Consider the following 27173-nt stretch of genomic DNA (forward strand, 5'->3'; position numbering starts at 1 on the left):
TGACTCAACTCCAGCCACTTTAATAATGGAAAGATGGATGTAATACATGTATCACTAGCCACTTTAAACAATGCCACTTTATATAATGTTTACATACCCTACATTACTCATCTCATATGTATATGTATATACTGTACTCTATACAATCTACTGCATCTTTATGTAATACATGTATCACTAGTCACTTTAAACAATGCCACTCTATATAATGTTTACAAACCCTACATTACTCATCTCATATGTATATACTGTACTCTATATCATATACTGCATCTACTGCATCTTTATGTAATACATGTATCACTAGCCACTTTAAACTATGCCACTTTATGTTTATATACCCTACATTACTCATCTCATATTGTCACACCCTGACCATAGTTTGCTTTGTATGTTTCTATGTTTTGTTTGGTCAGGGAGTGATCTGAGTGGGCATTCTATGTTACATGTCTAGTTTGTCTATTTCTATGTTTGGCCTGATATGGTTCTCAATCAGAGGCAGGTGTTAGTCGTTGTCTCTGATTGGGAACCATATTTAGGTAGCCTGTTTGGTGTTGGGTTTTGTGGGTGATTGTTCCTGTCTCTGTGTTTGCACCAGATAGGGCTGTTTTGTTTTTTCACATGTCTTGTTATGTTAGTTTGTTCATGTGTAGAGTCTTTATTAAAGAACCATGAATAGAAACCACGCTGCATTTTGGTCCGCCTCTCCTTCACCACAAGAAAACCGTTACACATATGTATATACTGTACTCTATACCATCTACTGCATCTTGCCTATGCTGTTCGGCCATCGCTCATCCATATATTTATATGTACATATTCTAATTCATTCCTTTACACTGGTGTGTATAAGGTAGTTGTTGTGAAATTGTTAGGTTAGATTACTTGTTAAATATTACTGCATATAGAAGCACAAGCATTTCGCTACGCTCGCATTAACATCTGTTAACCATGTGTATGTGACAAATAACATTTGATTTGATTTGACTTATTAGGGGCGTGTTTTACAGGTAGATCTTATCGGCCACCCGTGAGAGTAAATGTTTAATCCTGTTCGTCATGTTAAATTTACATACTGAAACTTTAATTTGCTTACATTTTTTAAATTGTTTGATCAGAACAGATTAACAGGAATATAATTGACTCTCACGGGTGGCTAAAAATAACTATCTGAAAGCCACGACCCTACTAAACTACGCCCCCAGTCTTCTGATCTGACCCGCTGGTATATATCTCAATAACCCAACCCTGCTCTTTGTAAACACTCGTTGGAGGTGTGGATGTGTGGAGGTCATGGTTGACAGTGGTTATTCTTGGAAAAAGCTTTACTTTGAAATCGAGCTCATCTCTTCCATTTTGAGAGTTACTTGGCAATTGAAAGTGTTTTGGAAACCTCAGAATCTGATCTTTCTGATACTGTATAGAAATCAAAATGTCTTATCTTCTGATACTGTATAGAAATCAAAATGTCTTATCTTCTGATACTGTATAGAAATCAAAATGTCTTATCTTCTGATACTGTATAGAAATCAAAATGTCTTAATACTGTATAGAAATCAAAATGTCTTATCTTCTGATACTGTATAGAAATCAAAATGTCTTATCTTTCTGATACTGTATAGAAATCAAAATGTCTTATCTTTCTGATACTGTATAGAAATCAAAATGTCTTATCTTCTGATACTGTATAGAAATCAAAATGTCTTATCTTCTGATACTGTATAGAAATCAAAATGTCTTATCTTTCTGATACTGTATAGAAATCAAAATGTCTTATCTTCTGATACTGTATAGAAATCAAAATGTCTTATCTTCTGATACTGTATAGAAATCAAAATGTCTTATCTTTCTGATACTGTATAGAAATCAAAATGTCTTATCTTCTGATACTGTATAGAAATCAAAATGTCTTATCTTTTGACTCTGCAGGATGATTTGGTAAAAGTCCTTGTTTGGGGGGGAAAGAATGATACACACACACACATATATTGTTCAAATTATGTGACTGGAACGAATTGCAAAAATCGCTGAAGTTGGAGAATTTTATCTCCCTCACCAACTTTAAACATCAGCTATCCGAGCAGCTAACCGATCGCTGCAGCTGTACATAATCTATTGGTAAATAGTCCACCCATTTTCACCTACCTCATCCCCATACTGTTTTTATTTATTTACTTTTCTGCTCTTTTGCACACCAATATCTCTACCTGTACATGACCATCTGATCACTTATCACTCCAGTGTTAATCTGCAAAATTGTAATTATTCGCCTACCTCCTCATGCCTTTTGCACACATTGTATATAGACTCCCCCTTTTTTTCTCTACTGTGTTATTGACTTGTTAATTGTTTACTCCATGTGTAACTCTGTGTTGTCTGTTCACACTGCTATGCTTTATCTTGGCCAGGTCGCAGTTGCAAATGAGAACCTGTTCTCAACTAGCCTACCTGGTTAAATAAAGGTGAAATAAAATAAAAATAAAAATATAACTAATTATACAACAAATTCTGCTTTGTGATATTGATCATTTGAACAATATACATATATATAAATATACTATAATACTACTACTACCACTACTACTACTACTACCACTACTACTACTACTACCACTACTACTACTACTACTACTACTAATTTGAACAATATACATATATATAAATATACTATAATACTACTACTGCTACTACTACTACTACCACCACTACTACTAATTTGAACAATATTGTCACGTTCTGACCTTAATTTCCTTTGTTTTGTATTTATTTAGTATGGTCAGGGCGTGAGTTGGGTGGGTTGTCTATGTTTGTTTTTCTAGGTTTTGGGAATTTCTATGTTTCGGCCTAGTATGGTTCTCAATCAGAGGCAGGTGTCATTAGTTGTCTCTGATTGAGAATCATACTTAGGTAGCCTGGGTTTCACTGTTGTTTTGTGGGTGATTGTTTCCGTGTCTGTGTTTGTTCGCCACACGGTACTGTTTCGGTTTTGTTCACGTTTATTGTTTTGTATTCATTGAGTGTTCAGTTCATGTTTTTAAATAAACAACCATGGACACTTACCACGCCGCATCTTGGTCCTCTGATCCGTTTCGCCTCTCCTCTTCGGAAGAAGAGGAGGAAAACCATTACAAATATACATATATATATAAATATACTATAATACTACTACCACTACTACTACTACCACTACTACTACTACCACTACTACCACTACTACTAATTTGAACAATATACATGAGTGTTAAACAGACATATTTAGGTAAAAGTCAAGGTCGGAGGGCGATATGACTAAAATGGCAGAGATATTTCAATCTGACTCAGTCTGTCTTTCTAGTGTTAAAGAAAACAACCCATCTAAGTGGTCCAATGCCTGAAACCCAGCAGTTTGGTAAACCAAACAACCAATCAGAGTGCATCTCTGATAATCAGATTAGCATGGGACCGTGGCCCTATAAGGGCCCTGGAGTTGTTTGGTGTGTGTGTGTGTGTGCGTGTGTCCTTCCTTGTGGTGTTATCACACAAGCCCAAACCAGACAGCCTCAACCCTATGTTGTCCTGTCTACCTCGAGGGCTGATTCCATTCTAATCAACCCTATGGTGTCCTGTCTACCTCGAGGGCTGATTCCATTCTAATCAACCCTATGGTGTCCTGTCTACCTCGAGGGCTGATTCCATTCCAATCAACCCTATGGTGTCCTGTCTACCTCGAGGGCTGATTCCATTCTAATCAACCCTATGGTGTCCTGTCTACCTCGAGGGCTGATTCCATTCCAATCAACCCTATGGTGTCCTGTCTACCTCGAGGGCTGATTCCATTCCAATCAACCCTATGGTGTCCTGTCTACCTCGAGGGCTGATTCCATTCTAATCAACCCTATGGTGTCCTGTCTACCTCGAGGGCTGATTCCATTCTAATCAACCCTATGGTGTCCTGTCTACCTCGAGGGCTGATTCCATTCCAATCAACCCTATGGTGTCCTGTCTACCTCGAGGGCTGATTCCATTCTGATCAACCCTATGGTTTCCTGTCTACCTAGAGGGCTGATTCCAATCCAGAAAAGCAGTGACTACCCATATCCCTTCCCCCCCACTGATAATCACATTACTTGTACACCATGGCCCTTACAGGAAAAAAACTTTCACATGACATGATGTGAAAACGTGTTTTTAGGAACTCTTCACGTGTGTATTGTCATGGTATCACATGTTGTTTTACTTGTTATCACATTGTGTTCACAAGGGAGTGTGTGTGTGTGTGTGTGTGTGTGTGTGTTACGGTCCATCAATCTGCCTCAAAGCCGCCTCACCGTTACTGCTGGCTAGCCGGATACTCTGATTAATACGGACAAGCATTTCCTGCTTTACGTGTGTGTTATCGGGAGACCATGTGTGTTCCTGTGTATGTCTGTGGGGATGAGGTGTGTCTGTGGGGATGAGGTGTGTCTGTGGGGATGAGGTGTGTCTATAGGGATGAGGTGTGTCTGTGGGGATGAGGTGTGTCTGTGGGGATGAGGTGTGACTATAGGGATGAGGTGTGTCTGTGGGGATGAGGTGTGTCTGTGGGGATGAGGTGTGTCTATAGGGATGAGATGTGTCTGTGGGGATGAGGTGTGTCTTTGGGGATGAGGTGTGTCTGTGGGGATGAGGTGTGTCTGTGGGGATGAGGTGTGTCTGTGGGGATGAGGTGTGTCTGTGGGGATGAGCTGTGTCTGTGGGGATGGGGTGAGTCTGTGGGGATGAGGTGTGTCTGTGGGGATGAGGTGTGTCTGTGGGGATGAGGTGTGTCTGTCGGGATGAGATGGGTGTGTCTGTGGGGATGAGATGTGTGTGTCTGTGGGGATGAGGTGTGTCTGTGGGGATGAGGTGTGTCTTTGGGGATGAGGTGTGTCCGTGGGGATGAGGTGTGTCCGTGGGGATGAGGTGGGGATGAGGTGTATCTGTGGGGATGAGGTGTGTCTGTGGGGATGAGGTGGGGATGAGGTGTATCTGTGGGGATGAGGTGTGTCTATAGGGATGAGGTGTGTCTGTGGGGACGAGGTGTGTCTATAGGGATGAGGTGTGTCTGTGGGGACGAGGTGTGTCTATAGGGATGAGGTGTGTCTGTGGGGATGAGGTGTGTCTGTGGGGATGGGGTGTGTCTCTGGGGATGAGGTGTGTCTGTGGGGATGAGGTGTGTCTGTGGGGATGGGGTGTGTCTGTGGGGATGAGGTGTGTCTGTGGGGATGAGGTGTGTCTGTGGGGATGAGGTGTGTCTGTGGGGATGAGGTGTGTCTGTGGGGATGAGGTGTGTCTGTGGGGATGGGGTGTGTCTGTGGGGATGAGGTGTGTCTGCGGGGATGAGGTGTTTCTGTGGGGATGGGGTGTGTCTGTGGGGATGAGGTGAGGTGTGTCTGTGGGGATGAGGTGTGTCTGTGGGGATGAGGTGTGTCTGTGGGGATGGGGTGTGTCTGTGGGGATGAGGTGTGTCTGTGGGGGATGGGGTGAGTCTGTGGGGATGAGGTGTGTCTGTGGGGATGAGGTGTGTCTGTGGGGATGGGGTGTGTCTGTGGGGATGAGGTGTGTCTGCGGGGATGAGGTGTTTCTGTGGGGATGGGGTGTGTCTGTGGGGATGAGGTGAGGTGTGTGTCTGTGGGGATGAGGTGTGTCTGTGGGGATGAGGTGTGTCTGTGGGGATGGGGTGTGTCTGTGGGGATGAGGTGGGGATGAGGTGGTACTGTGGGGATGGGGTGTGTCTATGGGGATGAGGTGTGTCTGTGGGGATGAGGTGTTTCTGTGGGGATGGGGTGTGTCTGTGGGGATGAGGTGAGGTGTGTGTCTGTGGGGATGAGGTGTGTCTGTGGGGATGAGGTGTGTCTGTGGGGATGAGGTGTGTCTATAGGGATGAGGTGTGTCTGTGGGGATGAGGTGTGTCTGTGGGGATGAGGTGTGACTATAGGGATGAGGTGTGTCTGTGGGGATGAGGTGTGTCTGTGGGGATGAGGTGTGTCTATAGGGATGAGATGTGTCTGTGGGGATGAGGTGTGTCTTTGGGGATGAGGTGTGTCTGTGGGGATGAGGTGTGTCTGTGGGGATGAGGTGTGTCTGTGGGGATGAGGTGTGTCTGTGGGGATGAGGTGTGTCTGTGGGGATGGGGTGTGTCCGTGGGGATGAGGTGGGGATGAGGTGTATCTGTGGGGATGAGGTGTGTCTGTGGGGATGAGGTGGGGATGAGGTGTATCTGTGGGGATGAGGTGTGTCTATAGGGATGAGGTGTGTCTGTGGGGACGAGGTGTGTCTATAGGGATGAGGTGTGTCTGTGGGGACGAGGTGTGTCTATAGGGATGAGGTGTGTCTGTGGGGATGAGGTGTGTCTGTGGGGAAGAGGTGTGTCTTTGGGGATGAGGTGTGTCTTTGTGGATGAGGTGTGTCTTTGGGGATGAGGTGTGTCTGTGGGGATGAAGTGTGTCTGTGGGGATGAGGTGTGTCTGTGGGGATGAGGTGTGTCTGTGGGGATGAGGTGTGTCTGTGGGGATGAGGTGTGTCTATAGGGATGAGGTGTGTCTGTGGGGATGGGGTGTGTCTCTGGGGATGAGGTGTGTCTCTGGGGATGAGGTGTGTCTGTGGGGATGGGGTGTGTCTGTGGGGATGAGGTGTGTCTGTGGGGATAAGGTGTGTCTGTGGGGATGAGGTGTGTCTGTGGGGATGGGGTGTGTCTGTGGGGATGAGGTGTGTCTGCGGGGATGAGGTGTTTCTGTGGGGATGGGGTGTGTCTGTGGGGATGAGGTGAGGTGTGTGTCTGTGGGGATGAGGTGTGTCTGTGGGGATGAGGTGTGTCTGTGGGGATGGGGTGTGTCTGTGGGGATGGGGTGTGTCTATGGGGATGAGGTGTGTCTGCGGGGATGAGGTGTTTCTGTGGGGATGGGGTGTGTCTGTGGGGATGAGGTGAGGTGTGTGTCTGTGGGGATGAGGTGTGTCTGTGGGGATGAGGTGTGTCTGTGGGGATGAGGTGTGTCTGTGGGGATGAGGTGTGTCTGTGGGGATGAGGTGTGTCTGTGGGGATGAGGTGTGTCTATAGGGATAAGATGTGTCTGTGGGGATGAGGTGTGTCTTTGGGGATGAGGTGTGTCTTTGGGGATGAGGTGTGTCTGTGGGGATGAGGTGTGTCTGTGGGGATGAGGTGTGTCTGTGGGGATGAGGTGTGTCTGTGGGGATGGGGTGAGTCTGTGGGGATGAGGTGTGTCTGTGGGGATGAGGTGTGTCTGTGGGGATGAGGTGTGTCTGTGGGGATGAGGTGTGTCTGTCGGGATGAGATGTGTGTGTCTGTGGGGATGAGGTGGGGATGAGGTGTATCTGTGGGGATGAGGTGTGTCTGTGGGGACGAGGTGTGTCTATAGGGATGAGGTGTGTCTGTGGGGAGGTGTGTCTATAGGGATGAGTGTGTCTATAGGGATGAGGTGTGTCTGTGGGGACGAAGTGTGTCTATAGGGATGAGGTGTGTCTGTGGGGATGAGGTGTGTCTATAGGGATGAGGTGTGTCTGTGGGGACGAGGTGTGTCTATAGGGATGAGGTGTGTCTGTGGGGACTGTGGGGATGAGTGTGTCTATAGGGATGAGGTGTGTCTGTGGGGATGAGGTGTGTCTGTGGGGAGGTGTGTCTTTGGGGAAGTGTGTCTATAGGGATGAGGTGTGTCTGTGGGGATGAGGTGTGTCTGTGGGGATGAGGTGTGTCTTTGGGGATGAGGTGTGTCTTTGGGGATGAGGTGTTTCTTTGGGGATGAGGTGTGTCTGTGGGGATGAGGTGTGTCTTTGGGGATGAGGTGTGTCTGTGGGGATGAGGTGTGTCTGTGGGGATGAGGTGTGTCTTTGGGGATGAGGTGTGTCTGTGGGGATGAGGTGTGTCTGTGGGGATGAGGTGTGTCTTTGGGGATGAGGTGTGTCTTTGGGGATGAGGTGTGTCTGTGGGGATGAGGTGTGTCTTTGGGGATGAGGTGTGTCTTTGGGGATGAGGTGTGTCTGTGGGGATGAGGTGTGTCTTTGGGGATGAGGTGTGTCTGTGGGGATGAGGTGTGTCTGTGGGGATGAGGTGTGTCTGTGGGGATTTTTTTTATTTTGTTTTATTTCACCTTTATTTAACCAGGTAGGCTAGTTGAGAACAAGTTCTCATTTACAATTGCGACCTGGCCAAGATAAAGCAAAGCAGTTCGACACATACAACGACACAGAGTTACACATGGAGTAAAACAAACATACAGTCAATAAAACAGTATAAACAAGTCTATATACAATGTGAGCAAATGAGGTGAGAAGGAAAGTAAAGGCAAAAAAGGCCATGGTGGCAAAGTAAATACAATATAGCAAGTAAAACACTGGAATGGTAGTTTTGCAATGGAAGAATGTGCAAAGTAGAAATAAAAATAATGGGGTGCAAAGGAGCAAAATAAATAAATAAATTAAATACAGTTGGGAAAGAGGTAGTTGTTTGGGCTAAATTATAGGTGGGCTATGTACAGGTGCAGTAATCTGTAAGATGCTCTGACAGTTGGTGCTTAAAGCTAGTGAGGGAGATAAGTGTTTCCAATTTAAGAGATTTTTGTAGTTCGTTCCAGTCATTGGCAGCAGAGAACTGGAAGGAGAGGCGGCCAAAGAAAGAATTGGTTTTGGGGGTGACTAGAGAGATATACCTGCTGGAGCGTGTGCTACAGGTGGGAGATGCTATGGTGACCAGCGAGCTGAGATAAGGGGGACTTTACCTAGCAGGGTCTTGTAGATGACATGGAGCCAGTGGGTTTGGCGACGAGTATGAAGCGAGGGCCAGCCAACGAGAGCGTACAGGTCGCAATGGTGGGTAGTATATGGGGCTTTGGTGACAAAACGGATAGCACTGTGATAGACTGCATCCAATTTGTTGAGTAGGGTATTGGAGGCTATTTTGTAAATGACATCGCCAAAGTCGAGGATTGGTAGGATGGTCAATTTTACAAGGGTATGTTTGGCAGCATGAGTGAAGGATGCTTTGTTGCGAAATAGGAAGCCAATTCTAGATTTAACTTTGGATTGGAGATGTTTGATATGGGTCTGGAAGGAGAGTTTACAGTCTAACCAGACACCTAAGTATTTGTAGTTGTCCACGTATTCTAAGTCAGAGCCGTCCAGAGTAGTGATGTTGGACAGGCGGGTAGGTGCAGGTAGCGATCGGTTGAAGAGCATGCATTTAGTTTTACTTGTATTTAAGAGCAATTGGAGGCCACGGAAGGAGAGTTGTATGGCATTGAAGCTTGCCTGGAGGGTTGTTAACACAGTGTCCAAAGAAGGGCCGGAAGTATACAGAATGGTGTCGTCTGCGTAGAGGTGGATCAGAGACTCACCAGCAGCATGAGCGACCTCATTGATGTATACAGAGAAGAGAGTCGGTCCAAGAATTGAACCCTGTGGCACCCCCATAGAGACTGCCAGAGGTCCGGACAGCAGACCCTCCGATTTGAGACACTGAACTCTATCAGAGAAGTAGTTGGTGAACCAGGCGAGGCAATCATTTGAGAAACCAAGGCTGTCGAGTCTGCCGATGAGGATGTGGTGGTTGACAGAGTCGAAAGCCTTGGCCAGATCAATGAATACGGCTCCACAGTAATGTTTCTTATCGATGGCGGTTAAGATATCGTTTAGGACCTTGAGCGTGGCTGAGGTGCACCCATGACCAGCTCTGAAACCAGATTGCATAGCAGAGAAGGTATGGTGAGATTCGAAATGGTCGGTAATCTGTTTGTTGACTTGGCTTTCGAAGACCTTAGAAAGGATGAGGTGTGTCTGTGGGGATGAGGAGTGTCTGTGGGGATGGGGTGAGTCTGTGGGGATGAGGTGTGTCTGTGGGGATGAGGTGTGTCTGTGGGGATGAGGTGTGTGTCTGTGGGGATGAGGTGTGTCTGTGGGGATGAGGTGTGTCTGTCGGGATGAGATGTGTGTGTCTGTGGGGATGAGGTGTGTCTGTGGGGATGAGGTGTGTCTGTGGGGATGAGGTGTGTCTGTGGGGATGAGGTGTGTCCGTGGGGATGAGGTGGGGATGAGGTGTATCTGTGGGGATGAGGTGTGTCTGTGGGGATGAGGTGGGGATGAGGTGTATCTGTGGGGATGAGGTGTGTCTATAGGGATGAGGTGTGTCTGTGGGGACGAGGTGTGTCTATAGGGATGAGGTGTGTCTGTGGGGACGAGGTGTGTCTATAGGGACGAGGTGTGTCTGTGGGGATGAGGTGTGTCTGTGGGGATGAGGTGGGGATGAGGTGTGTCTGCTTAAAAAAGGGGCTGATTGAACACTGACTACACCTCATGGATAAAAATGAAAACATCTGATGGTTTTCCATTTCTGCCGTCTCTCTGAGGTCTGCCTGACCGGTGGTTTAGGACAGTGTTTCTCAAACAGTTTTAAAACACGAGACTGAAAACCAAGAGACAACACGGTGTTGAAGGATCCTGCGGCTCTTGGGGTGGGGATGAAGGTGATTGGTCATTGGTAATCTGGCCATAGGTGATTGGTCATTGGTAATCTGGCCATAGGTGATTGGTCATTGGTAATCTGGCCATAGGTGATTGGTTATTGGTAATCTGGCCGTAGGTGATTGGATATTGGTAATCTGGCCGTAGGTGATTGGTTATTGGTAATCTGGCCGTAGGTGATTGGCTACTGGTAATCTGGCCGTAGGTGATTGGTTACTGGTAATCTGCCATAGATTATTAGCAATTTGTAACCATAACCATAGGTGATTGGTCATTGGTAATCTGGCCGTAGGCGATTGGCTATTGGTAATCTGGCCGTAGGTGATTGGTTATTGGTAATCTGGCCATAGGTGATTGGTCATTGGTAATCTGGCCATAGGTGATTGGTTATTGGTAATCTGGCCGTAGGTGATTGGATATTGGTAATCTGGCCGTAGGTGATTGGTTATTGGTAATCTGGCGGTAGGTGATTGGTTATTGGTAATCTGGCCGTAGGTGATTGGTTATTGGTAATCTGGCAGTAGGTGATTGGTTATTGGTAATCTGGCCGTAGGTGTTTGGTTATTGGTAATCTGGCCGTAGGTGATTGGTTATTGGTAATCTGGCATTGATTGGTTACTGGTAATCTGGCGATTGTTTATCTGGCCATAAGTGATTTCTTACCTGCGATAACAGCATTGTCTCCCATAATGCGTTCCAGGAAGCCGGCCTCAAGGTTGTTGAAGGCATCATCGGTGGGAGCGAACAGGGTGAAGTGACCTGGCTGGCCCAGTGTTTCCATCACACCTGAGGCCAAGGCTACAGCCTAAAGAGAGAATAGCAGGGTTAGTTCTGTAGATGAATACATAGTACTACCACTACTACTACTATAGTACTACTACTACTACTACTACTACCACTACTACTACTACTACTACCGCTACCACTACTACTACTACTAGTACTACTACTACTACTACTACTGCTACTACTACTACTACTACTACTACTACTACAATACTACTACTACTACTACTACTACTACTATAGTACTACTACTACTACTACTACTACAACTACTACTACTACTACTATAATACCACTACCACTACCACTACTACTACTACTACTACAACTACTACTATAATACCACTACCACTACTACTACTACCACTACAACTACTACTATAATACCACTACCACTACCACTACTACCACTGTTACTGATACTACTACTACTACTACTACTACTACTACTACTACTACTACTACTACTACTACTACTATAATACCACTACCACTACTACTACTACCGCTACCACTACTACTACTACTACTACTACTACTACTACAACTACTACTATAATACCACTACCACTACCACTACTACCGCTGCTACTGATACTACTACTACTACTACTACTACTACTACTACTGCTACTACTACTACTACTACTACTACTACTATAATACCACTACCACTACTACTACTACTACTACTACAACTACTACTATAATACCACTACCACTACTACTACTACCACTACCACTACCACTACTGCTACTGCTACTACTACTACTACTACTACTACAACTACTACTATAATACCACTACCACTACTACTACTACCACTACCACTACTACTACTACTACTGCTACTACTACTACTACTACCACTACTACTACTACTACAACTACTACTATAATACCACTACCACTACTACTACTACTGCTACTACTACTACTACTACTACTACTACTACCGCTGCTACTGATACTACTACTACTACTACTACTACTACTACTATAATACCACTACCACTACTACTACTGCTACTACCGCTGCTACTGATACTACTACTACTACTACTACTACTACTACTACTACTACTACTACTACTACTACTACTACTACTACTACTGCTACTACTATTACCACTACTATAATACTACTACTATAATACTACTACTGCTACTACTACCACTACTACCGCTCCTACTAATACTACTACTGATACTACTACTACTACTACTGCTACTACTACTACTGCTACTACTACTGCTCCTACTGCTACCGCTACTACTAATACTGCTACCAATACTACTACCACTACTACTACTATTACTACTACTATAATACTACTACTATAATACTACTACTGCTACTACTACCACTAAGACTACTGCTACTACTACCACTACTACCGCTCCTACTAATACTACTACTGATACTACTACTACTACTACTGCTACTACTACTACTGCTACTACTACTACTGCTCCTACTGCTACCTCTACTACTAATACTGCTACTGATACTACTACTACTACTACTACTGCTACTACTATAATAATACTACTGTACTACTACTGCTACTACTAATACTACTACTACCACTAATACTACTACTGCCACTACTACTACTACCACTACTACTACTACCGCTACTACTACTACTACTACTACTACTGCTACTACTACTGCTACTACTATTACTACTACTATAATACTACTACTGTACTACTACTACTACTACTACTACTACTACTACCACTATTACTACTATAATACTACTACTGTACTACTACTGCTACTAATAATACTACCACTACCACTAATACTACTACTGCCACTACTACTACTACTACTACTACTACTACTACTACTACCACTACTACTACTACTACTACTACCACTACTACTACTACTACTAGGTTTGTCAGATTTAATGTTACGGGGATATTCTGGTCAGTTTTCACTCAGGTACGTACGCTGAAGGAGGAGAGGTCGTCATCAACTCCCAGGACGTCCTGTATGGTGTTGACCACGTTAGTGATGACACGGTCGATGACATGAACCACTCCATTGGTAGCCACCTGGTTACCATGGATAATCCTGGCGCAGTTCACCGTGACGATCTACAAAGGGAGAGTGATTGGTTAATTTATTGATTGGTTAAGTGAATAGAATCACTTTATTGGCCAATTAAAAATGCGCTCCGGGATCTTAAGCCAAATTTGAATTATATATTGGATTCATAACATATCATACAAATTGTAAATATTTATATATATATATATATATAAGTTTTTATACAGTACATATACATATGCATATACAGTGCTTTCAGAAGGTTTCACACCCATTGACCTTTTCCACATTGTGTTTTCTGACAGCCTGAATACAAAATGGATTAAATGTAGATTTTGTGTCCCTAGCCTACACACAATCAGTTAGCCTACACACAATCAGTTAGCCTACACACAATCAGTTAGCCTACACGCAATCAGTTAGCCTACACGCAATCAGTTAGCCTACACGCAATCAGTTAGAGATACAGGTGTCCTTCCTGACTCAGTGTATCAATACACCCAGTCACTACAGAGATACAGGCGTCCTTCCTAACTCAGTGTATCAATACACCCAGTCACTACAAAGATACAGGCGTCCTTCCTGACTCAGTGTATCAATACACCCAGTCACTACAAAGATACAGGCGTCCTTCCTGACTCAGTGTATCAATACACCCAGTCACTACAAAGATACAGGCGTCCTTCCTGACTCAGTGTATCAATACACCCAGTCACTACAAAGATACAGGCGTCCTTCCTGACTCAGTGTATCAATACACCCAGTCACTACAAAGATACAGACTCAGTGTATCAATACACCCAGTCACTCGCCCTTCCTGACTCAGTGTATCAATACACCCAGTCACTACAAAGATACAGGCGTCCTTCCTGACTCAGTGTATCAATACACCCAGTCACTACAAAGATACAGGTGTCCTTCCTGACTCAGTGTATCAATACACCCAGTCACTACAAAGATACAGGCGTCCTTCCTGACTCAGTGTATCAATACACCCAGTCACTACAAAGATACAGGCGTCCTTCCTGACTCAGTGTATCAATACACCCAGTCACTACAAAGATACAGGCGTCCTTCCTAACTCAGTGTATCAATACACCCAGTCACTACAAAGATACAGGCATCCTTCCTAACTCAGTGTATCAATACACCCAGTCACTACAGAGATACAGGCGTCCTTCCTAACTCAGTGTATCAATACACCCAGTCACTACAAAGATACAGGCGTCCTTCCTGACTCAGTGTATCAATACACCCAGTCACTACAAAGATACAGGCGTCCTTCCTGACTCAGTGTATCAATACACCCAGTCACTACAAAGATACAGGCGTCCTTCCTAACTCAGTGTATCAATACACCCAGTCACTACAGAGATACAGGCGTCCTTCCTGACTCAGTGTATCAATACACCCAGTCACTACAGAGATACAGGCGTCCTTCCTAACTCAGTGTATCAATACACCCAGTCACTACAGAGATACAGGCGTCCTTCCTAACTCAGTGTATCAATACACCCAGTCACTACAGAGATACAGGCGTCCTTCCTAACTCAGTGTATCAATACACCCAGTCACTACAGAGATACAGGCGTCCTTCCTAACTCAGTGTATCAATACAACCAGTCACTACAAAGATACAGGCGTCCTTCCTGACTCAGTGTATCAATACAACCAGTCACTACAGAGATACAGGCGTCCTTCCTAACTCAGTGTATCAATACACCCAGTCACTACAAAGATACAGGCGTCCTTCCTGACTCAGTGTATCAATACACCCAGTCACTACAAAGATACAGGCGTCCTTCCTAACTCAGTGTATCAATACACCCAGTCACTACAGAGATACAGGCATCCTTCCTAACTCAGTGTATCAATACACCCAGTCACTACAGAGATACAGTATCAATACACCCAGTCACTACAAAGATCCTTCCTAACTCAGTGTATCAATACACCCAGTCACTACAAAGATACAGTCACTACAAAGATACGTCCTTCCTGACTCAGTGTATCAATACACCCAGTCACTACAAAGATACAGGCGTCCTTCCTAACCTTACACCCAGTCAACAGAGATACAGGCGTCCTTCCTAACTCAGTGTATCAATACACCCAGTCACTACAGAGATACAGGCGTCCTTCCTAACTCAGTGTATCAATACACCCAGTCACTACAGAGATACAGGCGTCCTTCCTAACTCAGTGTATCAATACACCCAGTCACTACAAAGATACAGGCGTCCTTCCTAACTCAGTGTATCAATACACCCAGTCACTACAAAGATACAGGCGTCCTTCCTGACTCAGTGTATCAATACACCCAGTCACTACAGAGATACAGGCGTCCTTCCTGACTCAGTGTATCAATACACCCAGTCACTACAGAGATACAGGCGTCCTTCCTGACTACATTTCCGGAGATTATTAAGGAAACCGCTCAGGGATTTCACCATGACGGTAAACAGTTACAGAGTTGAATGACTTTGGTAGCAGAAAATGGCTTGGAATATATATATATATATATATCGAACATCTACATAGTGTAGATGGAGTTTCTACCATATTGATTACACTATTCAATCTGGTCTGATCTGATATATTTACTTTTACTAGGTAAATTGACTGAGAACACATTCTCATTTACTGATGGGTCTACGAGAGAAGTCTGGGTAGGGGCTAGCTATGGCTTGGGGCTAGGGGACTAGTTGTTTAAGGGTAGGGTCTAGCGGTTGGATCTAGGAGTAAGTGCCAGCTAGGTTTTTTTTTTTTGGGGGGTTCCAGGTGTAGGGGCTAAGGCTTAAGTCTTGGGGCTAGCGGTTGGATCTAGGAGTAGGTGCTAGCTAAGGGTTAAGTCTAGGGTCTAGTGGTTGGATCTAGGAGTAGGTGCTAGCTAGGTTTTGGGGGTCCAGGAGTAGGGTTTAAGGGTTAAGTCTAGGGTCTAGCGGTTGGATCTAGGAGTAGGTGCTAGCTAGGTTTTTTTTGGGGGGGGGGGTCCAGGGGTAGGGTCTAAGGGTTAAGTCTAGGGTCTAGTGGTTGGATCTAGGAGTAGGTGCTAGCTAGGTTTTGGGGGGGTCCAGAGGTAGGGTCTAAGGGTTAAGTCTAGGGGCTAGCGGTTGGATCTAGGAGTAGGTGCTAGCTAGGTTTTTTGGGGGGTCCAGAGGTAGGGTCTAAGGGTTAAGTCTTGGGGCTAGCGGTTGAATACATACCCCATTTGAGTAGTGATTGATGTAGAGTCCTTGGTTGTTGTACATGGAGGTGATAGACATGTCATTCTTCAGGTCTTTCGTTAGCATGCGATGGTTGACCATGTGATAGTGCAGGGCGTTGTACAGCTCGATGTTCACGTTGCTCACCAAGGCACCAAGCACCTCCTGGGGATGGATAGGAGGAACAACAGAGTGTGGGAGAGAGGAAGCAGAGATCTCCCTGTCTGAACAGAACTGGCTGACCGACTGGCTGACTGACTGACTGACTGGCTGACTGACTGGCTGACTGACTGACTGGCTGACTGACTGGCTGACTGGTTGAATGACTGATTGACTGGCTGACTGACTGACTGATTGACTAAGGAAGGAAGCAGAGATATCCCTGTCTGAACAGAACTGACTGACTGGCTGACTGATTGACTGGCTGACTGACTGACTGATTGACTAAGGAAGGAAGCAGAGATATCCCTGTCTGAATAGAACTGGCTGACTGACTGACTGGCTGACTGACTGACTGATTGACTGACTGACTGACTGGCTGATTGACTGACTGATTGACTAAGGAAGGAAGCAGAGATATCCCTGTCTGAACAGAACTGGCTGACTGACTGGCTGACTGACTGGCTGACTGGCTAGCTGACTGGCTGACTGACTGGCTGACTGGCTGGCTGACTGATTGACTAAGGAAGGAAGCAGAGATCTCCCTGTCTGAACAGAACTGGCTGACTGACTGTCTGAACAGAACTGGCTGACTGACTGGCTGACTGACTGATTGACTGACTGATTGACTGACTGAATGATTGACTAACTTAAGCTTATGAGTTTTTACAAGTATGAGTTTGTACTCACTAAAGTATGAGTTTTTACTCACTACAGTAAAAACACAGTATTGTCATAGACTTAGTAACTTCGTTGTAGTCACCATCTGATTACCTAGAACTACATATTTATTCACTTATTTCCAGATATCTTTTAAAGTACACACAATGCACTATTTCTCAATTTCATATGGAGAATCTACTCTGCGTTAGCTAGTTCGAGCCGACTAACGTTAGCCGCTAGCCACTCAGACTGAATATTGGCAGTGGTGAGCTACAATCCAGCAATCACGAGAAGGTGATCAGATTCACCCTGCATTCAGCCCGCGTGATCTCAGTGAAGAAGGCGACAGGAGTTTTTCAACCTTGGCTAAGTACTTAGTACTGGTGCGCTACAGTAACTGACTGTGCTGTTTTGTCATTTCCATCTGCCCTGCAGTCTTCCTCTGATCGCTGTCGTGTTATTGACTCTTCCCCTCATCTCCTGTGCTCCAATGCTGCCACTTGATTATTGACCCTGGAATCTATGAATGTGGTTTGAAATATCCGATTCCACGCGTTTTCTGCCTGTTCAGACTGTTTCGAATCGGATATGGGATAAAAATAGGATTTGAGCACCTTCAACCTGCCATTGTGAACAAGGTTGACTGATCATTAACTGACTGACTGATGAACTAACTGACTGACTAACTGACTGATTAACTGACTGACTGATTAACTAACTGACTGACTGACTGACTGACTTACTGGCTGATTGATTGACAGGCTGGCTGACTGACTAACTGCCTGACTGATTAACTAACTGACTGACTAACTGACTGACTAATTAACTGACTGACTAATTAACTGACTGACTAACTAACTGACTGACTGACTGACTGATTGACATGCTGGCTGACTGGTTGACTGACTGACTGGCTGGCTGACTGATTAACTGACTGACTGATTGACTGACTAACTGACTAATTAACTGACTGACTGATTAACTGACTGACTGACTAACTAACTAACTAACTGATTAATTAACTGACTGACTGACTAACTGACTGACTGACTAACTAACTCATTAACAGACTGACTAAGGACTGACTGACTAACTAATTGACAAACTGATTAACTGACTGACTAACTGACAGATTAACTGACGGACTAATTAATTAACTGACTAACTGACTGACTGATTAACTCATTGACTGACTGACTGACTGACTGACTAACTAACTAACTGACTGATTAATTAACTGACTAATTAAGTGACTGACTGACTGATTAACTAACTGACTAATTAACTGACTGACTAACTAACTGACTAACTGACTGATTAATCAACTGATTAATTAACTGACTGATTAACTGACTGACTAACTGACTTATTAACTAACTGACTAATTAACTGACTAATTAACTGACTGATTGACTAACTGACTGACTAACTGACTAACTGACTAATTAACTGACTAGCTGACTAATTAACTGACTGATTGACCAACTGACTAACTGACTGACTGACTGGGTGATTGACTGATTAACTGACTGACTAGCTGACTGACTGACTGGGTGACTGACTGACTCACTGATTGACTGACTATTTAACTAAGTAACTGATTGACTAACTACAGTTATGTCTACTTACAGGGTCCAGCAGGTCCCAGGCTTCGTCGCTAGGGGAAAACATAGTGAACGATCCCTTCCCTTCAATCTCTTCCCTCAGCTTAGAGAGGGCTGAGTACTTCTGGGTTGTCCTAGCCTTCACCAGGCCCAATGTGCCATACACATGGTCTATAGGAGCCACTGGAGGAGCGAGAGAGAGAGAGAGAGTTTAAAGTCACACATAATGTATAAACGAACTGGAGCAGGCCAACCCTGCTGGGTGTCCAAGCTTCTGTTCGAGCTCAGCACTATCACACCTGATTCAATGTATCAAACCAAATGAGACGATAATCAGGTGTTCTATTGCTGAACTGGAAAAGAAGTCTGCTCACCCAGGGTGAGAGGGAGGAGCTATAGGCTGAGAGGGAGGAGCTAAAGGGTTATAGGGTGGCGCTGTAGGGTGATAGGGAGGAGCTATAGGGTGAGATGGAGGAGCTAAAGGGTGAGAGAGAGGAGCTAAAGGGTTATAGGGTGGCGCTGTAGGGTGAGAGGGAGGAGCTATAGGGTGAGAGGGAGGAGCTAAAGGGTGAGAGGGAGGAGCTATAGGGTGAGAGGGAGGAGCTAAAGGGTTATAGGGTGGCGTTGTAGGGTGAGAGGGAGGAGCTATAGGGTGAGATGGAGGAGCTAAAGGGTGATAGGGTGGCGTTGTAGGGTGAGAGGGAGGAGCTATAGGGTGAGAGGGAGGAGCTAAAGGGTGATAGGGTGGCGTTGTAGGGTGAGAGGGAGGAGCTATAGGGTGAGATGGAGGAGCTAAAGGGTGATAGGGTGGCGTTGTAGGGTGAGAGGGAGGATTTATATGCTGAGAGGGTGGTTCTATAGGTTGAGAGGGAGGAGCTATATGGTGAGAGGGAGGAGCTACAGTGGGGCAAAAAAGTATTTAGTCAGCCACCAATTGTGCAAGTTCTCCCACTTAAAAAGATGAGAGAGGCCTGTAATTTTCATCATAGGTACACTTCAACTATGACAGACAAAATGAGCAAAAAAAGTCCAGAAAATCACATTGTAGGATTTTTAATGAATTTATTAGCAAATTATGGTGGAAAATAAGTATTTGGTCAATAACAAAAGTTTATCTCAATACTTTGTTATATAACCGTTGTTGGCAAGGACAGAGGTCAAACGTCTTCACAGGGTTTTCACACACTGTTGCTGGTATTTTGGCCCATTCCTCCATGCAGATCTCCTCTAGAGCAGTGATGTTTTGGGGCTGTTGCTGGGCAACACGGACTTTCAACTCCCTCCAAAGATTTTCTATGAGGTTGAGATCTGGAGACTGGCTAGGCCACTCCAGGTCCTTGAAATGCTTTCCAGGTCCTTGAAATGCTTCTAACGAAGCCACTCCTTCGTTGCCCGGGTGGTGTGTTTGGGATCATTGTCATGCTGAAAGACCCAGCCACGTTTCATCTTCAATGCCCTTGCTGATGGAATGAGGTTTTCACTCAAAATTTCACGATACATGGCCTCATTCATTCTTTCCTTTACACGGATCAGTCGTCCTGGTCCCTTTGCAGAAAAACAGCCCCAAAGCATGATGTTTCCACCCCCATGCTTCACAGTAGGTATGGTGTTCTTTGGATGCAACTCAGCATTCTTTGTCCTCCAAACACAACAAGTTGAGTTTTTACCAAAAAGTTATATTTTGGTTTCATCTGACCATATGACATTCTCCCAATCTTCTTCTGGATCATCCAAATGCTCTCTAGCAAACTTCAGACGGGCCTGGACATGTACTGGCTTAAGCAGGGGGACACGTCTGGCACTGCAGGATTTGAGTACCTGGCGGCGTAGTGTGTTACTGATGGTAGGCTTTGTTACTTTGGTCCCAGCTCTCTGCAGGTCATTCACCAGGTCCCCCCGTGTGGTTCTGGGATTAAAGCTCACCGTTCTTGTGATCATTTTGACCCCACGGGGTGAGATCTTGCGTGGAGCCCCAGTTCGAGGGAGATTATCAGTGGTCTTGTATGTCTTCCATTTCCTATTAATTGCTCCCACAGTTGATTTCTTCAAACCAAGCTGCTTACCTATTGCAGATTCAGTCTTCCCAGCCTGGTGCAGGTCTACAATTTTGTTTCTGGTGTCCTTTGACAGCTCTTTGGTCTTGGCCATAGTGGAGATTGGAGTGTGACTATTTGAGGTTTGGAGTGTGACTATTTGAGGTTGTGGACAGGTGTCTTTTATACTGATAACAAGTCCAAACAGGTGCCATTAATACAGGTAACGAGTGGAGGACAGAGGAGCCTCTTAAAGGGGAAGTTACAGGTCTGTGAGAGCCAGAAATCTTGCTTGTTTGTAGGTGACAAAATACTTATTTTCCACCATAATTTGCAAATAAATTCATAAAAAATCCTACAATGTGATTTTCTGGATTTTTAATTTTTTTTAGTTGAAGTGTACCTATGATGAAAATTACAGGCCTCTCTCATCTTTTTAAGTGGGAGAACTTGCACAATTGGTGGCTGACTAAATACTTTTTTGCCCCACTGTATATGGTGAGAGGGAGGAGCTAAAGGATGAGAAGGCGGCTCTGTAGGGTGGGGAGCTATAGGCTGAGAGGGAGGAGCTATAGGGTGAGGGGCTATAGGCTGAGAGGGAGGAGCTATAGGGTGAGAGGGAGGAGCTATAGGGTGATAGAGAGGAGCTATAAGGTGAGGATCTATAAGATAGGGTGAAATCCTATGAAGCCTCATCTCAGAGGGTGTATGGTTTTTCAAAGACTGGTGATGTGGACTACACTAGTATACACAAACCTGCAGGGCATCCTTTCATGCCTTCCAGCTTCATGTAGCCTGGACAGCACTCATAGACAACCATCCTGGAGAAAAGACGAGACACAACTATAAGAGATAGAACCACCCTGGTAGGACAAGACAACTATAAGAGATAGAACCACCCTGGTAGGACGAGACAACTATAAGAGATAGAACCACCCTGGTAGGACGAGAGACAACTATAAGAGATAGAACCACCCTGTTAGGAAAAAACACAACTATAAGAGATTGAACCACCCTGGTAGGACAAGACAACTATAAGAGATAGAACCTCTATCCAGTGTGTGTTCTTTTGCCCAACTTAATGTTTTCTTTTCTTTTTATTGGCCAGTCTGAGATATGGCTTTTTCTTTGCAACTCTGCCTAGAAGGCCAGCATCCCGGAGTCGCCTCTTCACTGTTGACGTTGAGACTGGTGTTTTTGCGGATACTATTTAACAAAGCTTCCAGTTGAGGACTTGTGAGGTGTCTGTTTCTCAAACTAGACACTCTAATGTACTTGTCCTCTTGCTCAGTTGTGCACCGGGGCCTCCCACTCCTCTTTCTATTCTGGTTAGGGCCAGTTTGCGCTGTTCTGTGAAGGGAGTAGTACACAGCGTTGTACGAGATCTTCAGTGTCTTGGCAATTTCTTGCATGGAACAGCTTTCATTTCTCAGAACAAGAATAGACTGATGTGTTTCAGAGGAAAGTCCTTTGTTTCTGTCCATTTTGAGCCTGTAATCAAACCCACAAACGCTGATGCTCCAGATACTCAAATAGTCTAAAGAAGCCCAGTTTTATTGCTTATTTAATCAGAACAACAGTTTTCAGCTGTTCTAACATAATTGCAAAAGGGTTTTCTAATGAGCAATTAGCCTTTTAAAATGATAAACTTGAAATAGCTAACACAGCGTGCCATTGGAACACAGGAGTGATGGTTGCTGGTACTCTGTACACCAATGTAGATATTCCATAAAGAAATCTGCCATTTCCAGCTACAATAGTCATTTCCTACTGTTATTTATCACTGTCTTTTCACTGTTGTTTTTATTTCTTTACTTAACTATTGTTCACCTAATACCTTTTTTTGTGCTATTGGTTAAACCTGTAAGTCAACATTACCCTGTAAGGTTGTATTCGGGCACACGTGACAAATCAACTTTGATTTGATTTGATTTACAACATTAACAATGTCTTCACTGTATTGCTGATCAATTTGATAAAAAATTGAGAAATGCTGTAGGAGTACTCAACTGGTGTCGCTCATTCAACCGACAAACTTTCAACCGGTTTTCCCCAGAGTTCAGAGGCCGAGCTTTCTCAGGTCTCTCCTCCACCCGTTACGGGGTCTGAGCCGCCGAAGCCTCCCACCATTAGCTCTGACAAATTGAAAACCCTAGTCATTGGCGACTCCATTACCCGCGATATTAGTCTTAAAACGAATCATCCAGCGAGCATATACTGTTTACCAGGGGGCAGGGCTACCGACGTTAAGGCTAAGCTGAAGTTGGTGCTGGCCAAAGCTAAAACTGGTGAGTGTAGAGAGTATAGAGATATTGTTATCCACGTCAGCACCAACGATGTTAGGATGAAACAGTCAGAGGTCACCAAGCGCAACATAGCTTCAGCGTATAAATCAGCTAGAAAAATACGTAGGCATCGACTCAAGTAATTGTCTCTGGCCCTGTCCCAGTTAGAGGGAGCGATGAGCTCTACAGCAGAGTCTCATAACTCAATCTCTGGTTGAAAACTGTTTTCTGCCCCTCCCAAAAGATAGAATTTGTAGATAATTGGCCCTCTTTCTGGGACTCCCCGACAAACAGGACCAAGCCTGGCTTGCTGAGGAGTGACGGACTCCATCCTAGCTGGAGGGGTGCCAGCATGCCAGCTTAGTGGAGTCTGCCACTAGCCAAGTCAGTGTAGTCAGCTCAGCTATCACCATTGAGACCGTGTCTGTGCCTCGACCTGGGTTGGGTAAAACTAAACATGGCGGTGTTCATTTTAGCAATCTCACTAGGATAAAGACCTCCTCCATTCCTGTCATTATTGAAAGAGATCGTGATATCTCACATCTCAAAATAGGGCTACTTAATGTTAGATCCCTCACTTCAAAGGCAGTTATAGTCGATTAACTAATCACTGATCATAATCTTGATGTGATTGGCCTGACTGAAACATGGCTTAAGCCTGATGAATTTCCTGTGTTAAATGAGGCCTCACCTTCTGGTTACACTAGTGACCATATCCCCCCCCCGTCATCCCACAAAGGCGGAGGTGTTGCTAACCTTTACTACAGCAAATGTAAAAAATCTAATCATAAAATGGCTGCGCTTTTGTCTTTTGAGCTTCTAGTCATGAAATGTATGCAGTCTACTCAATCACGGTTTATAGTTGCTGTTTACAGGCCTCCTGGGCCGTATACAGTGTTCCTCACCGAGTTCCCTGAATTCACCTTATATAGCTACTGTTTACAGGCCTCCTGGGCCGTATACAGTGTTCCTCACCGAGTTCCCTGAATTCACCTTATATAGCTACTGTTTACAGGCCTCCTGGGCCGTATACAGTGTTCCTCACCGAGTTCCCTGAATTCACCTTATATAGCTACTGTTTACAGGCCTCCTGGGCCGTATACAGTGTTCCTCACCGAGTTCCCTGAATTCACCTTATATAGCTACTGTTTACAGGCCTCCTGGGCCGTATACAGTGTTCCTCACCGAGTTCCCTGAATTCACCTTATATAGCTACTGTTTACAGGCCTCCTGGGCCGTATACAGTGTTCCTCACCGAGTTCCCTGAATTCACCTTATATAGCTACTGTTTACAGGCCTCCTGGGCCGTATACAATGTTCCTCACCGAGTTCCCTGAATTCTTATCGGAATTTGTAGACATGGCAGATTTTTGGTGACATTAATATTGACATGGAAAAGTCCACAGACTCACTCAAAAAGGCTTTCGGAGCCACCATCGACTCGGTGTGTTTTGTCCAACATGTCTCCAGACCTACTCGTTGACACAGTCAATTCGTCGGATGTTTTTGAGGCACAACATTACTGAACATAATGAGCCAATGTAAACTGAGATTTTTGGATATAAATATGCACATTATAGAACAAAACATACATGTATTGAGTAACATGATGTCCTATGAGTGCCATCTGATGAAGATCATCAATGGTTAGTGATTAATTTGATCTCTATTTCTGCTTTTTGTGACTCTTCTCTTTGGCTGGAAAATGGCGGTATGTTTTTTTGTGACTAGGCTCTGACATAATCGTATGGTGTGCTTTCACTGGAAAGCCTTTTTGAAATCTGACACGATGGCTAGATTAACAAGATTAACATTGTGAAGATTAACATTGTGAATGTATGGAAGTTAAATTAAAAATTAAAAAAGGAATTTCGCGCTCTGCCATTTCAGCGGAGGTTGCCGAGAATAACAGGTTTTAAGTCTTTATTAAAGACTCATCTCTTCAGTAGGTCCTATGATTGAGTGTAGTCAAACCGCCCTTGCTGTCTCTGCCTAGCCAGCTCCCGTCTCTCCACTGGGATTCTCTGCCTCTGACCCTATTATGGGGGCTGAGTCACTGGCTTTCTTGTGCTCTTCCATGCCGTCCCTAGGAGGGGTTGAGTCACAGACGTGTTCTTCCTGTCCTGTTCTTCCTGTCCTGTTTTGTGTCCCTTCGGGCTCGTGCGGTGGAGGACATTTTCAGCCTTGTTTCAGGTTACAAAGTTGGTGGTCTGTTGATATCCTTCCAGTGGTGTGTTGTGCTTGGTATAGTGGGTGGGGTTATATCCTGTCTGATTGGCCCTGTCCAGGGATATCTTCGGACGGGGCCACAGTGTCCCCTGTCCCACCACTGTCTCAGCCTCCAGTCTCTATGTGACGCGGGGCTAGTGTCAGTCTGTTGTAATTTTCCTGTCCTATCTGGTGTCCTGTGGGAATTCTTCAACATCTCTCTCTGTCTCTCTCTCTCTGTGTCTCTCTCTCTCTCTCTCTCTCTCTCTCTCTCTCTCTCTCTCTCTCTCAGTCTCTCTCTGTCTCTCTCTCACAGTCTCTCTCTCTGTCTCTCTCTCACAGTCTCTCTCCCTGTCTCTCTCTCTCGCTCTCTCTCTCTCTCTCTCTCTCTCTCTCTCTCTCTCTCTCTCTCTCTCTGTCTCTCTCTCACAGTCTCTCTCTCTGTCTCTCTCTCACAGTCTCTCTCCCTGTCTCTCTCTCAGTCTCTCTCTAGGTCTCTCTCTCTCTCTCTCTCTCTCTCTCTCTCTCTCTCTCTCTCTCGGTTCCGAAACAAAACTCAGTCATGCATTTCCAGCGAAGTGAACGGGAAAGGAGACAGGATAGCACAGACATGAGAGAGGGTGGAGGGAGAGGAAAGGAGACAGGATAGCACAGACATGAGAGTGGGGGGAGGGAGAGGAAATGAGACATGAGAGGGAGAAAGGGGTAGAAGGGAGAGAGAGAGATGGATGGATAGAGATAACGAAACAGACATATATACATAATGAGAGAGAGAGAGAAAGCAGGGTCTGACTCAAAATTCCCCTGAACAGGCAGCTGACAGTTTTTTATTTATGTTTGTTTTATTTCACCTGTATTTAACCAATTATTTATATATATAACCCTTTATTTAACCAAGTATTTATATATATATAACCCTTTATTTAACCAGGTATTTATATATATATAACCCTTTATTTAACCAAGTATTTATATATATATAACCCTTTATTTAACCAGGTATTTATATATATATAACCCTAACCCTTTAATTAACAAGGTATTTATATATATAACCCTTTATTTAAGCAGGTATTTATATATATAACCCTAACCCTTTATTTAACCAGGTATTTATATATATATAACCCTTTATTTAACCAGGTATTTATATATATAACCCTAACCCTTTATTTAACCAGGTATTTATATATATAACCCTAACCCTTTATTTAACCAAGTATTTATATATATAACCCTAACCCTTTATTTAACCAGGTATTTATATATATAACCCTTTATTTAACCAGGTATTTATATATATATAACCCTTTATTTAACCAGGTATTTATATATATAACCCTAACCCTTTATTTAACCAGGTATTTATATATATATATATAACCCTAACCCTTTATTTAACCAGGTATTTATATATATAACCCTTTATTTAACCAGGTATTTATATATATAACCCTTTATTTAACCAGGTATTTATATATATAACCCTAACCCTTTATTTAACCAGGTATTTATATATATAACCCTTACCCTTTATTTAACCAGGTATTTATATATATAACCCTTTATTTAACCAGGTATTTATATATATATAACCCTAACCCTTTATTTAACCAGGTATTTATATATATAACCCTAACCCTTTATTTAACCAGGTATTTATATATATATAACTCTAACCCTTTATTTAAGCAGG

General features: G+C 44.2%; 1 protein-coding gene across 2 annotated transcripts in view; it reads right to left on the reverse strand.

Moving 5' to 3' along the window:
- The window catches only part of LOC115126482 (periostin-like), an 80773-nt gene that overhangs the window by 46724 nt on the left and 6876 nt on the right, over window positions 1-27173 (reverse strand). Inside the window, exons 3-7 of one of the 2 annotated variants that reach the window (XM_065024009.1) lie at window positions 21741-21805; window positions 18977-19134; window positions 16526-16690; window positions 13220-13366; window positions 11131-11272 (exon numbers count right to left, since the gene is read on the reverse strand). In XM_065024009.1, the coding sequence (XP_064880081.1) occupies window positions 11131-11272; window positions 13220-13366; window positions 16526-16690; window positions 18977-19134; window positions 21741-21805 (677 nt within the window). The remainder of the gene's footprint in view (window positions 1-11130; window positions 11273-13219; window positions 13367-16525; window positions 16691-18976; window positions 19135-21740; window positions 21806-27173) is intronic. The other variant, XM_065024010.1, reaches the window with a different exon arrangement.

This window comes from Oncorhynchus nerka, linkage group LG10 (assembly GCF_034236695.1).
Source record: "Oncorhynchus nerka isolate Pitt River linkage group LG10, Oner_Uvic_2.0, whole genome shotgun sequence".
Taxonomy (NCBI): domain Eukaryota; kingdom Metazoa; phylum Chordata; class Actinopteri; order Salmoniformes; family Salmonidae; genus Oncorhynchus; species Oncorhynchus nerka.